Source organism: Cricetulus griseus, chromosome 6, assembly GCF_003668045.3.
Source record: "Cricetulus griseus strain 17A/GY chromosome 6, alternate assembly CriGri-PICRH-1.0, whole genome shotgun sequence".
In the NCBI taxonomy this organism is placed as follows: Eukaryota; Metazoa; Chordata; class Mammalia; order Rodentia; family Cricetidae; genus Cricetulus; species Cricetulus griseus.
Genome location: NC_048599.1, coordinates 47,643,833 through 47,658,552, shown reverse-complemented (window position 1 = coordinate 47,658,552; position 14,720 = coordinate 47,643,833). Strand labels below are relative to the sequence as shown.

The 14,720-nt window shown below is 39.3% G+C and overlaps 1 protein-coding gene and 1 pseudogene across 1 annotated transcript in view; one reads left to right on the top strand and one right to left on the bottom strand.

Moving 5' to 3' along the window:
• Atrn (attractin) overlaps nt 1-14,720 on the top strand; it is a gene marked incomplete at its 5' end in the record, with an annotated part of 127,140 nt that overhangs the window by 13,937 nt on the left and 98,483 nt on the right. Inside the window, 2 exon segments of the mRNA XM_027420879.2 lie at nt 7,943-8,026; nt 10,070-10,183. Coding sequence (XP_027276680.1) covers nt 7,943-8,026; nt 10,070-10,183 — 198 coding nt within the window.
• On the bottom strand, nt 346-749 carry LOC100767252 (annotated as a pseudogene).

Sequence of the window (14,720 nt, the reverse complement as noted above, 5' to 3'; positions counted from 1 at the left end):
TCCTTTTTAAGAGTTTTATAGAATTAACTCTTTGATTTAGGGCCTTGATCCATTTTCACTCAATTTTTGTATGTAATATGAGGAGGTCAACTTCATTTTTTGCCATGTATACAGTTGTCCTGGGGGCATTGGTTGATGAGATTATTTCCCTGTTATTGATTGATGTTGAAGTTCTTATCAAAGCAACTTACTCTAGATAAATAGTTTTAGTTTTAGTTTATCAATTATATTTCATTCACTTTTATTTCTTTCATTGTCACACAGCTTGATTACTGGTAGCATTGTAGCATGTTTTCAAGTCTTCCCTTAATTTCTTTCTTTTTTTTTTTTTTGAGGTGAGTTTCTTTTATTGTGATTTTATTGTCTCCATAACAAGAGCAGCTTAGAACTGGATCACTTGGCCCTTTCTCTTCTTGTCGCCTCCCAGTTCAAATTGCTTGCATCTCTTAATAGCCAGCATCCTCTTAGATCTGCAGTTGGGATCAATACACTCAAGCCTCAGTACAATCTTCTTTGTAGTTTTAGACTTTTTTTCGGAAAATAGGCTTAGTCTGCCCACCATAGCCACTCTGTTTCCTGTCATAACGCCGCTTTCCCTGGGCATACAAAGAATCCTTGCCCTTCTTGTACTGTGTCACTTTATGGGGCTGGTGCTTGCCACATTTCTTGCAGAACGTCCGGCGGGTCTTAGGAACATTCACCATGTTGGCAGGAGTGATATCGGCACAGAAAGAACGAGGCAAGGCCAGGGACAGAAGTTTCTTCCCTTAATTTCTTAAAAGGGGTTTTTAAAAAATAATTATACATTTATAAAATTTGAAGATCATACTCAGCACCTATTTCTCTTACTGTAGCGTCGTATATGGCTGAAGTCTAAGATCACAGCCATGAAATTGATATGATACAGTGCATCAACTTTATGTACTCATTTAAATTATAATTTTATTTTATGGTATGGTACTCTCTTTGCATGTATGTGCACTTACTGGTTTGTTTCTTCCTTTCTCATCTTGGAGATACTTTTCTACCAACACTTACTTATATATTGAAATTTTTTTAAATGTTTATTTATTTGGTGGTGGGCTGGGTGTGCCATGATGCTTGTGTGGAGGTCAGAGGACAACTTTAGGGAATTGGTTTTCTTCTTCCCCTGTGTGAGCTATGGGGACCTACCTCAGATTGTCAGGCTTGGTGACAAGTACCGTTACTTGCTGATTCATCTTGCTGGCCCTAGTAGCTATGTTTTGAAAGGAGGTCATCTAAGATTCCATTGCATGGAAGTGCCTTAATTATTTAAAATTGTTATGTTGATGTACACCTGTAGGCAGAAGCAGAGAAATCTAGAGTTCTAAGTCTGCCTGGGTCACATGAGACTCCCTCTCTTTTCCCCTTCCTTTCTCTTTTGGGTCCTGGTTTGTATATATGCATGAATTTATGTGTGCATGTGTGAGTGCATGTGTGTATGAATACTTTGTGTGGGCAATCTTCTTTGTTACTTTTTACTTATTCCTTTGAGTCAGAAACACCCAGTTCTTGTTTTCTTGGTTACGATGGACTACAGCAAGTCTTAGCCATATTCCTGTCTCTGCCTGCCTGAAGCTGAGGTTATAGGGCAAGATGCCCAGCTTGTTACATGGGCTGAGACAAAAACTCCAGTCCTCATGATTGCATAGCAAGACTGCTTAACCACACTGAACTTCTCTCCAATCCCAGTGAGATCCTCTTTCTTCCTCCCTCCCATTCCTTTCCTTGCTTACTTTTTCCTTTGAAACAGGATCTTACTATATAGCTTTGGCTGCCCTGGAACTTGCTATGTAGACCATCATGACCTTGAACTCAGAAATTGCTTGCCTCTGCCTCTGGAGTGTTGGGATTAAAGCTCTATGCCACCACACTAGGCTTTAGACCCTTTCTTGAAAGAAAACAAAACAAATCTTGCTCAGAAGTGCAAGCATCTTTTTATATTTGTGTTTTTTTAATAAGTTCTCAGATGTGTAATTACTGTACTAGAGCATGTGTGCATCTAAATTTTTGTTGCCTCCTGAGTGTTGGGATTAAAGATGTGAGCCACTACCTCCCTCATTGTATTTTTATTGTAAAGGATTATATCAAGGACCAATGAAATGGCTCAGTAGGTAAGAAACTGCATGCCATTTATGCTTAATGACCTGAGTTCTATACCTGGAACTCATGGTGGAAGGAGAGAACTGTTCCCCCAAAGTTGTCCTCTGACTCTATCTACATACACATACATCAAGGCATGAGCACCGTTGAGCACATGCATTAGTACATGAGCATGCACACATGCTCACACAAAAACAAGTACATACTAATGATGATGGATAAGTACATTTTATAAAGAATTATTTAAAAAAATTAATTAAAGGCAAGGGATTGGGGTAGGACATGGAGTTGGCATTCATAAGAGTTTGGGTTCAGTCACCATTACCACTTTCAAAGGTGAAACTTGGGGTTGTGGAAATAATTTTAGTATTAGCGCCAAAATTTAACCACTTAGGTGTATTTCCCTAGGAGCCATCTATCTACTTTGTGTTCTGAGACAGGGTCTCTCACTAGGACCTGAAGCTTGCTGGTTAGGTTAGGTTGGCTGACAGTCTAGCCCCAGAGATCCTCCTGTTTCTGCTTCCCTAGCTTTGGGATTACAGTGAGTACAACTGTGCTGGCTAGTTTTATGTCAACTCCACAGAAGCAACAGTCATTTTAGAAGTAGGAATGTCAGTTGAGAAAATGACTCCACCAGATTGGCCTGTCTATAACCTTGTGGAACATTTTCTTAATTAGTGATTGATATGGGAGGGTCCAATTTATTGTGGGTTGTCATCCCTGGCAGGTGTTCCTGAGGTGTATAAGAAAGCAGGTTGAGCACGCCATGGAGAGCACGTCTGTAAGCAGCACTCCTTGGTCCTGGCCTGACTTCCTGCTCTGACTTCCCTGAATGATGGGCTACAAACTATAAAATAAAATAAGCCCTTTCCTCCCCAGGTTGATTTTGTCATGATGTTTATCACAGCTGTATTGCTCTGACCGATCTGGCAATGTTGTTTGGGGAGGATTATGCAAGGACTTTGTAACTTTGGGCTAGAAAAGCTGTTTGATGCTCAGAGCTTATTGAGCCAGCTGTTCTGTGGGAGGTTGGAACTACACAGACAATGGAGGCCTGGCCTGTGAAGTTTCAAAAGAGTTTGAGAGTCACTCAAAGATGCTATCATGGGCATTTGATACTTTGAATTAATTACAGAAGTGAGACATTTTGCTTTACTGGACAATTGATACTGGTCAGCTGGGCCTGGAGAATAGGCTTTGAGTAAGAAGAGGCCAGCATCATTGAGCAGACTCTTCTGGGAAGTGTTCCTTCAGAATCTTCTAGTACAGTGGGCTTGTAGTACAGCATGGTTGTGCCTCTTGCTGGTAATGTGTTAGTGTCTCCCAGACGGTATTGGTTTTGAAGGCATGAAGGGGTCATGGAAAGGAGCTGACTCTTGCTTGGCACAGTGAGTGACCAGGAAAGGCCATTGGTGAATGTGCAGCCTCAGTTGATGTTGAAGTCCTGAACTGAAGGCGTCATGGAGAAAAGTTCAGGTTTGGTACCATGTAGTGGGGTCAGTCCCTGAAGAGAGCCCAAGAGAGATACTGGTGAAGGTTCAGCCAGGCTAGAGACTCCAACATTTTAGAGATGCCAGTACCATGGGACGACCATCAAGGACAGCAGTAGGTATTATGAAATGGAGCCTGCCTAAGTCTAGGAGACAAGGCTTTTGGGGCCTAGAAGATTGTGATTCCCAGAAATCTGACCTGAACTTTACACTGTTGGACTTTGGTTTGCTTTGATCTGGTTGTGACTGTGCCCTGGTTCTTCCCTCTTGGAATAAGAAAGTATATAACTTATTTTTTTTATTTTGTAGGAGTCTACAGTTAAGAAATTTTAAAGAGATTTTGAAGTTTTGGGGAGACTGGAAATTTTAGAGACTTTGAATATTTTAAAATTTAAATGTGTAGGCATCAAACTCTGGTGTACCCAGTTTTATAAAAATTATGCCACTAGATTTAAATATACAGATTATCATCAATCCATTAATAGTAGGTGATCTAAATTTTCTACTTTCTCCGATAGGTCATCTGAACAAAAAAATAAAGAAAATAAGAGTTAATTGATATGACACATTAAATGGACTTAACAGAAATTCCACCAAAACACCAAAGAATATACATTCCACTCAAGAAAGAAATTTATAGTTCTAATTGCTTACATAAAAAAAATCAGAAATAGCACAAATAAATGGCTTAATGTGGCAACTCAAAAATTTGGAAAAATAAGAACAAACCAAATCTAAACCTAGTTGATGGCAAGAAATAACAATCAGAGTAGAAATTAATGAGATATAAACAAAGAAAAAATACAGTGGTTCTGAAAATTGTTTCCTTGAGAAGAACCAATTGACCAATATAGAGAGAGTATCCAAATTAACAGAATCGGAAATGAACAGGAAACCATTATAACAGACACTAAAGAAGCTCAGCATTTATAACATAATACTTTTAAAACCTCTTATCCATTAAAGTTGAAAAACCTTAAAAAGTGAATGAATTTCTAGACTCAGCCAAACCACCAAAATTAAATCAAGAACTAGTCAACAACCTGAATAAACTCATAACAAATGAGATTGAAATAGTAATAAAAAGTCTACTAGATAAAAAAATAAAGTCCAGGGCCAGATGGATTTCTAGCAGAATTCTATCAGACATTCAGAGAAGGTCTACAGCCAATCTTCTGAAACTATTAAAAAAGAAAGAAAGAAACAGAAGGAGCATTCCCAAAACTCCTTCTATAGAACTTAAAAACTAGAGACAAGAGACAGAGAGACAGACTGACCTTTAGAGAGGCCCCAGTGGTATCCTCAAGAGAGACCTGGACAAGGGTAGTTGGTTAAACATTATTCCTGGACATGTTGGTGAGGCATTTGGAGAAAATCAGAATCAGTGGTGAGAATAAGGAAGCTTTCCCTTCACCTGTGAAAGGTGAATTTAATTTTTCTTCTAAAATTGAGAGTGCCATCTGCTGACTTAGACACCTGAACTGCAAATTCCTTCAGGTTCTAGGATTGACTTTAGTGTTCCAACATGGGACACCTCTGACAGGCAGTTCCTGCTCAAGAGCTTCCCTAAGCTCAATTGCCTACTTTACCCAATTCTGCTTGTTTCTTATAACACCTTCCTGTTATGATGTTACAAAAGACCTGGGCCCCAAACTCTTGATTTAGCAAATGCTTCCCAAAAACTAGTGCTGGGGAGGTGGCTCAGGAGATGGCTCAGTCAGCAAAGTGCTTGTTGTGTAACCACAATTGCTTGAGTTTGGACCCAGAACTAAGAGACAAGCTGGGTGTGATGGTTCACACCTGTAACCAGTGCTGGAAAGAGGCTTACTTGGCCAGGGACCACCTTGAACAAGGATTGCGGCATGTTGAAATGCTTGGATGTTTAAACCTTCAAAAATGTTGGCTGTCCTGGGAAGGGCATCACCTGTGGTAGTGCCTTCCCTGAACGACAAACACTAATGATCATGTTCACTGCTACAGCTGGCAGCAAGCCTTTCCTTGAACAGGGAATTTAGTTAGGATGTCTTCCTGTCTTTCTTAAGAATGAGGAAATGGGGGTGGGGTGGGGTGGAGAGATGGCTCACAGGTTAAGAGCACCTACTGCTCTTCCAGAGGTCCTGAGTTCAATTCCCAGCAACCACATGGTGGCTCACAACCATTCGTTATGAGATCTGGTGCCCTCCTCTGGTGTGCAGATATACATGGAAGCAGAATGTTATATACATAATAAATAAATAAAATCTTTAAAAAAAAACCTTCCAATTATAAAAAAAAGAATACGGAAATCTTTCCTAGATGTCATCCACCAGACTTGTCTCACATCTTAGTATTATTAGATTACATACTATGACGAAGATTAGTAATTATCCTTTATAGCCATTGTCAACTTTTCTAGGAAAGAGAATCCTGGGTTTTGGGGCATCTTTATCATATCTTAGAAAATGTCTGCTGCCCTCCTCTACATGTAGCTATATGCTTGTAACTTTTGGCTAGTGGATACATGTAGAATTTTCATGTTAGACTTAGGAGAGAGTGTGCCCTTTCTTTGTGCTGTGTAGAATGGTTCAGTAGATTGGTAATCTCTGTGGGAGGAAGACTTACTGGAAAGGAGGAACTAGACTTTGGGAGATAAGAGACAGCGTTTAGGATGGGAAGCTTAGAATGTAAATTTTGTTGGTAGTAGCTTTAGTAATAATAGCAGGGGCCAGAGGAGTGGGTGGTTAAAGTGAGGTAAAGGAAAAGGTGGCTAATGGTGAGGTTAAGACATGGAGAGGCTATCAGTCAGGGTAGCACAGATCTGTAATCTCAACATTAGGGAGGGAGAAGCAAGAGTTCAAGGCCACTCTCTGCCACTTAGCAAGTTTGAGGCCAACCTGGACCACACAATACCTTTTCTTAAAAACAAATGCCCTCAAATGAGAGAGACTGGTTTTTGGGTACATATCTTAGATGTGAAAGTGTAAATACACGGAAGACTGTGGCTGGTCTTCTGGTGTCCTCATTGTATGAAGTAGGTAGCTGCAATGTTGGCAGCTGACTTCCAAAGTAAGGGGGCACATCAAATGAAGGTATACATTTTAGAGAGCCTGACAGCTGGTGCAAGAGGAGGAGAAATGATCTTGGATGGAAATGAGAAAATAAATAGCACATTTATTGCATACTATTTTCTATGTAGCCAAAGATGCTTGACATAAAACAGAAAAAAGAAAACTGAGAATATATATTTTGTAGAAAATAGACACATGGGAAGGTATTTGTTCTACAAAAGAGCTGTTAAACCTTAACCTTGGTGGGGGGAGAGCAGCAAATTGGGCTTTGGATAATGGATATAGTAGAATTTCATTTTATTTTGTTTTATGTATATGGAAGTTTTGCTTGCAAGTATATGTTGTATATGTTTGCACCATGTGTGTGCCTGGTGCCTGCAGAAGTCAGAAGAGGATTTCAGATTTATCGGGAACTGGCTGTGAGTTGCCCTGTGGGTCCTCTGGAAGAGCAGCCAGTGTTCTTAGCCAGTGTTCTAGTTCCTTTATGTGGAATTTTCACTAATTTACAAAGGAGAAAATGTAAATGATAAAAAACCATGAGAAGATACCCAGGCATTAGAATTAATGGAGTCAAAACATTAATGAGATATCAGATATGCCTAACATGAAAAAAGTATGAGAATCCATGTACTCTATCAAGTTGGAAATATAGGTTCTGATGCATACTGCTATGGCAAGGTGGTAGGTGACCAGTTACTTCAGAAGCAGTGTGTCTAGATGGGTGTTGTGTGTGTTGCACTCCACCACAGACTGTTACCTTCCCTGTTGTTGTTATACCTTTATTTTGCTTGGACCTATGGTTATGTAGTTTTAGCTTTTCAACTAAGAATTTTAAAACTTTATAAAGTATTATGGCTTTTAAATTATTTATTTGATTTTGAGACATAGGTTCACTTTATATGTAGCCTAGTCTGGCCTGGAACTGTCTAGGTAGTCCAAGTTGGTGGTCCCTTGCCACAGCCTTCTGAGTTTCCGGATTACAGGTATGAGCCACACCACTCCTGGCTTTTGTGGCCATCTTTATGGGATGAAGTATAACTTTCCTTTCATAACTGGAATGATTTAGGTAATCAGTGTTTACTTCTATTGCTTTAATATTTGTATCCTTTTATATGTGTGGCTTATTACTTATTATAGTTTGAATGTAATTCTCCAGTTATTTTCTTCTAGTTGTAGTATACACATTGTATCAATCTACTTAATTTGTTTTATATTTATAGCCAAGAAAGATAATACTGTATGAAATTTTGACTGACATTTTTTCCTTTATTTAAATTACAGACTAACTGGATCTTCTGGATTCGTAACAGATGGACCTGGGAATTATAAATATAAAACGAAGTGCACATGGCTCATTGAAGGACAGTAAGTAACAATGGCTAACTTTAATTTAATTTATTTATTATAAGAGCTCATTGTAGCATAAAGTGTTTTAGTGTGTTACTGTTGTTTCTTGAGACAAGGACTCACTGTGTAACTCAGGCTGACCTTGAATTTTGATATTGCTGCCTAAGCCTCCCAAGTGCTAGGTTTGTACGTGTGAACCACTATGCATTGCTGCTAAAATATCTTTCATTAATAGCTTTTTATTTGGCAAGTGACTTTAAAATTTACTTTTTGGGGCCAAGGAGATGGCTCAGTGGGTAAGTACTTGCTGAGTAAGTCTTGTGACAAGAGTTTAATGGTTCCCACAGTGGAAGGCTGACTCCTGGAAGTTTTCCTCTCATCTCTACACTTGTGCACACATACATGCAAATACTAAAATAAAAAATTGAAAGAAAATCTTCTTTTTGGGTGCCAGGGATTGAACCTAGCAAGTGGTTTATTTACTATTAAATGGCCCCATAATTTATGTTTTTTTAAAGTTCTAAGTTGACTTAATGTTACAAATGAGTTATATACACCAGAAGCTTCCATATTTTAATTCTGATAGCTTAAAAAGTCAGTTAAAATCTTTGCAATGGTTGTTTAAATCTTTATACAATCGTTCAAAAGTGTCATTTTTTTTGAGTATTGATTTTTATTATGGGCAAAATGGTAAATCAGAATAACTACTTATGCTTATTCCCCTGGCCCTGTTGTCCTTCCAGCTATCTGTCTCCTCTTTTTTCTCCTTCCTATATACCCATCATTTAAGGTAGCATTGCCAAAGCATTTTAGTCTCTGGACAAAACTTCAAAGATTCCAAATAACTCTTATTTATTTGTTGTGTCTCTGTACTTTTTACCATTTTAGATACTCAAACCAAGAAATATTGTTTATTAATTAGCAGAAATGCCTTGTTTTGTTTTTATTGAGATGGGATCACACTGGTAAGCACTGCTTGGAGTGATGCTCACTGCATAGACCAGGCTGGCTTTGCACATTCAATAGTCCTCCTGTCTCTGACTTCTGAATGTTGGGGTTATAGGCATGTACCACCACACCTAGTTTCTTATATGGTATTGGGATAAAACCCAGAGCTGTAACCATGTTAGGCGAGACTTCTACCAACTGAGCTACATCCCTGGTCCTGAATAACATTTTTATTGAGAAAACAATTCCTTATATTTAAAGAAATCTTAAAAATAACATTGTCTAGGATTTCACAAATCTCTGATAATCTGGCCACAACAGATATTTTTTTGTTTTGTTTTGTTATTTTTAAATATGATATGTAAGCAAATTTCAATATGAATGAGCCAGTTCCAGATGAGAGGGAAAAGTTAAATATTGGAGAGAAAAATTGATAGGCTTACCTATTTTGGAAAAGTTCAGGGATTTTTGTCTAGATGCTGAGCATAGTAAAATACAAAGGTAGGGCTGGAAGGTTTGAGGTAATCGTTGAAAGTTAGCAATTGTAGAGAGTGGGTCTGTGGAAAGGAGGGAGAACGTTACTGATACAGTTGATGAAATTATCAGAGTGCCCTGTGAAGTGATAAGGGGGGATCAGGACTGGAACCAGTCTGCCCATTACTGTGACTTTCTGTAGAATATCTTAGTTTTCTTTAGATTCAGTCTAAGTCAGAGTCGATAAATAGTTTCCTTAAGACAGAGCTTTTTGGTACAGTACCACAAATAGGCAGAGAGATACAGGTAAATTTAGAAAATGTGTGTTCTAAAGTGATGTTATGAAATCTTAAGATGAATAATGAAAGAAATGTAGAAATTGAAGGACTTGTGTTGCTGAATGTTAAAAACAAGGCTGCAAAAATTCTTATAAGGCTCCTGAAGTTAGAGCCCATGTCTCTTTTGTTTCTATATGTCTGTTCTCTTATTTAGAAAATACTAAATAGATCTTTAACAAATGTAGAAATGCTGTTTATATTTAGATATGCTTATATTGTATGTTTTTCTCCTTATAAATTCTTTATAAGTCTTTAGTATTTAATGTTATGATTATTATAAATTACTTACTTATTTTTCTAGGCCAAATAGAATAATGAGACTTCGTTTCAATCATTTTGCTACAGAATGTAGCTGGGACCATTTATATGTTTATGATGGGGATTCAATTTATGCACCTCTGATTGCTGCCTTTAGGTAAGTTCAACCATTCTCTGATCTCTGAATTTAAATGTGTCTCTAGGATTGACTCCATACTGGATTTACTTTTTTTTTTCTTCTTTCCTCCCCCCCCCCCCGATTTATTTTATCATTTCGTAACATATATTTCATGGAGTAAGTATTAGTTCTGTCCCTGGCATGCTAACATATATTTCATGGAGTAAGTATTAGTTCTGTCCCTGGCATGCTCTTTTCGCTTGGTTTTTATTTACTGGGTCATTTTCTGTATATGCTACAATGTAGCCAAGGTTAATCTTGAACTTGCAGTTCTCCTGTCTCCATGTCCCAAGTGCTACAAGTACAGGCTTGCATCACCATGCTGGACTCATTTCAGGTGGTAGATGGCTGGAGCAGCAGCTAAGAGCTCATATCCTGAACTGCAAGTAAGAGGCAGAGATGGCATATTGGGGATGGCAGGAGGCTTTTGAAACCTCAAGCCCAACCCCAGTGATACACCTTTTCCAACAAAGGTAGCACCTCCTAATCCTTCCCAAATAGCCACCAAGTGGGGCCTAAGTGTTCAAATGCCCAAGACTTATTATGGGTGACATCTCATTCAAACTACCATAGGGACCCACTCTGAATATGGGCTGGGTTTTCCTAGGCTGGGGGCTGGGATGAATTAAAGGGGAAGTAGGAGAAGATGAATATTTGCCCATGTGCTTGCTGTGAGTTGAGGGACTTCCCTGTGATGATGGGCTGAAATTCCTGAAACCAAAATAAATCTTTTTCTTTGAATTTTGTTGTTGTTTGTTTTCTGAGGCAGGATCTCATGTGGTCTAGGCTGGAATTAAACTCAATGAAGTTAGTGATTACCTTGAATCTACTCCTAAGTGCTGGGATTATAGGGTAGATGAACAGGCACATTCTTGAAGTTCATTGGCTGGGTAGCCTACCTGAATTGATGAACTTCAGATTTGAGACAGGGTGTCTCAAATAAAAAATGGAACCGGAGAGATGGCTTAGTGGTTAGTACTGGCTATCCTTCCATAAGTTCCAGGATTGAGTCCCAGCACCCCCACATGGTGGCTCACAACCACCTGTAACCCCAGTTCCAGTGTCCTCTTCTGGCTTCTGCAGTCATCAAGCACACACATTCATGCAGGCAAAGCACCCATACACATACAATAATAATACAAGTAAGGTGGACAGTGATAGAAGAAAGACACATCTACATCTGGCCTCTATCCATAAACACTCATGTGCTTGGGTATCATCTGCATTAACAGGTATATACAGCTCACGCACGCACGCACGCACGCACCCCTACCTTCCCAAACATTGGTGGTTTTAAATGTCTACCTTGTGATCTGTATATAACTGGGACACAACACAGAATCATAAAACTTACTGAAAACATTATGAGATTTGTGTGTGTGTGTGTGTGTGTGTGTGTGTGTGTGTGTGTGTGTGTGTGTGTGTGTGTGTGTGATTATTTTTGTAATTTGATTGCATGTTTCTTAAGTATGAACTTTTTAGATGATATTGTATCACACATAGTGTTCAGAGGTTAGCCATACATGCTAGTCTGTGCTTAGAATATGAAGTTGTGAGCAGCTTAAGGCAGGCAGTTGAAAAACTGACTGCAGCTTAGACTGCATCTATACATATTGATCTCCTAGAGGACAGGGATAGGGACATGGAGGTGACTCACAGTAACTTCTCTTCCTCACTCACATGTCCGTGCATGCTGAGCTAGGCTATGTTTGTTTATTTTCATTCTGGGAGAAATCTACACATGCCAAAACTGTCATTGTTAGAAGTTTTAAAGTGAATAAAAGCAAATATCCAAATGTCTTTGACAGTGGAGAAACTGGCCTGTTTTCTCCAGCCTCATATAGATGTAGTTGGCAAAGTTATCCACCCTAGACATTTAAATGTCCTCACTATAAGAAGACCATCAACACTTTCTAGCAGCATACTGCTTTAAGCACTGCTCACACTCTGCCAGTTTAGTCCTTGATGTGCTGCTGTGAGCTAGACTGGAATTTTCTTATTGCCTGTTTGAAGAAATGGAGAATCCTAGATGTCAGTGACATTCCCAGATATATGGAAAGACTTAATCTTAGGTCTATTTTCCCTCAAGTCTGTGCTAGACTAAGAGAGTGCAGCAATTCCCACACATGATTCAAATTTCCAATCCGCATGCTTGTGTGTGTGTGTGTGTGTGTGTGTGTGTGTGTGTGTGTGTGTGTGTGTGTGTGTTTGTACAGAATAATGTTCAGGACAGCTTCTCAATCTAGCCTCCCCTTTTACCTTTATGTGGGTTCCAGGAATCAGCAGTCAAAAACAGTTCATCAGGCTTTATAAGACAAGTGCTTTATCCACTGAGCCATCCCACCAACCTTATAAATGCACAGCCCTTCATTATTTCAATGGAGTATTCTCAATCTAAAAATCTGAAATGCCCCCAAATCAATAACTTTTTGAGTGTTTGCATAATGCCACAAATGGAAGATGTCACACTATGAAACCTTATTTCTTAAAATTATTAAAGGTACTGTATAAAATTACTTTCAGGCTGTGTGTAGGAGGATATGAGACTTGGAAGTAACCTGAAAATATTTTATTCTGTGTATACAAATCTAAAAACTCTGAAATTTGAAACATGTCTGGTCTAACCCTTTTGAATGAAGGATGTTCATCTTCTGTTCCTGAAGCCAGTGAAAACACAATGAGAGGCTTATTGGTTTGTTTTCCGTTGCTGTGACAAAACCTCATGACCAAGGCACCTTTGAGAAGAAAGAGTTCATCTGGGCTGATGGCTCCAGAGGAGGCCTTGCTTGGAGGAGGCATGGCAGTGGCAGCTGGAGCAGAGTGCTGAGAGCCCACATGCTTTACCACAAGCACCGAGCACAGTGCTCATTGGAATATGTGAGGCTTTTTACTTTGAAAGCATGCCCCACATGCCTCACCTCCTAAGTGTTTCCAACAGCACCACCAAACTAGGGACCAAGTGTTTAAATGCCTGAGACTGTGGGTGACATTTCCTGTTTAAACCACCCAAATGGCTAATAGTTTCATTTAAATGTCTGATCAAAAGTCACCTCACCTCTTTCTGGCCCTCCTCTCTTTCTACAGCAGCACTTTTGCTTCATTTCCTCAGATGTTGCCTTTGTTGAATTACCTCTGAGTGGTATTGTATATATACCACACAAGGTACTCTGTGATGGGCTTCCTTTTCTGAATTCCATGAGGACAAAGGCATTGTCTTGTTCACTGTTGTATCCCTGGTACCTAGAACAGTGTCTCAAGTGTGTTTAATGTTTAGTATTATTTAAAAGATTGTTTTTATTCTACAAATGTTTTGTCTGCATGTATGTGTACTAGATTTCTTGCCTGGTGCCTGCAGAGACCAAGAAGAGGGCAAATTGCCTAGAACTGGAGTTAAAGGCAGTAGATGCTGGGAGCTGAATCCAGGAGCTCTTTGAGCATTTCTAACCACTGAACCTTCTCTCTAACCCAACCACTTAGTGTTTATTGATATACAGAAGAAAACGGGTCTGTGTTCTATAAGCCCTGGTGTACTGTCGGAATCTTATCATTCCTATGTTTTATCTTAATTTCAATGAGGACGGAGAGGTAGCTCAGTTGTTAAATTGCTTTATCACACAAACATGAGGATCTGAATTTCGATCTCCAGTGCTCACTCACGTAAAAGCCAGGTGTGGTTTGTGAGCCTGTTGATTGCGGTATTGAAGAGGCAGTCAGTGAGCTCAGTAAGATCCTACCTCAAAAAATTAGGTGGGCTATGTGGTGGCACATACATGTAATTCCAGTACTCAAGAGGCAGGGCAGGGGGCTCTCTGAGAATGCATACCAGCTTGGTTTGCATAGTGAGTTCCAGGCCAGCCAGCACCACATAGTGAAACTCAAGTTTCCAAAAGAAAAAGGTGGCGAGTGATTGAAGACACCTGATGGCGAAATTCTGGCCTCTGCATCTATACTCACCTATGTACCCTGTCCCCCACAGGTACAGATAACATGCACACACATGTGTTCCCACACAAATTAAATGAAGAAATCCCATCCTCTTCTCATTTTCACCCTCAGTTTGCATAAATAACACATACACTAGGCCTCTCAACTCTACCTATTTATTGTCTTCACCAGCTCCTTGTTAGTCTTGCAGACCTACAGATTTGTATTAACTATTTAATCAACTCCTGTGAATGAACAATTAGGTGATTTTAACCTGTTGTCATCTGAGTAGTGCTGTAGTAAGATTCGTTTTCTCTCTCTCTCTCTCTCTCTCTCTCTCTCTCTCTCTCTCTCTCTGTGTGTGTGTGTGTGTGTGTGTATGAGGAAGCATTTCTTTTACAAAGAGAATTACTAGGTCAGTCAATAAGTTGGTTATAGCCCTGAAGTAGGAATTTACCTGGTATAACCTTCAGAAAAGTGAGGGGACTAGGGATTGAGTGAGTGAAAGGGAGAGAGTTTTAGGGGATAAAGTGTTTATTCATTGGGTAGAGTTGTATGTGTGGAGCAAAATAAATGGCCTTTGGTATTGACT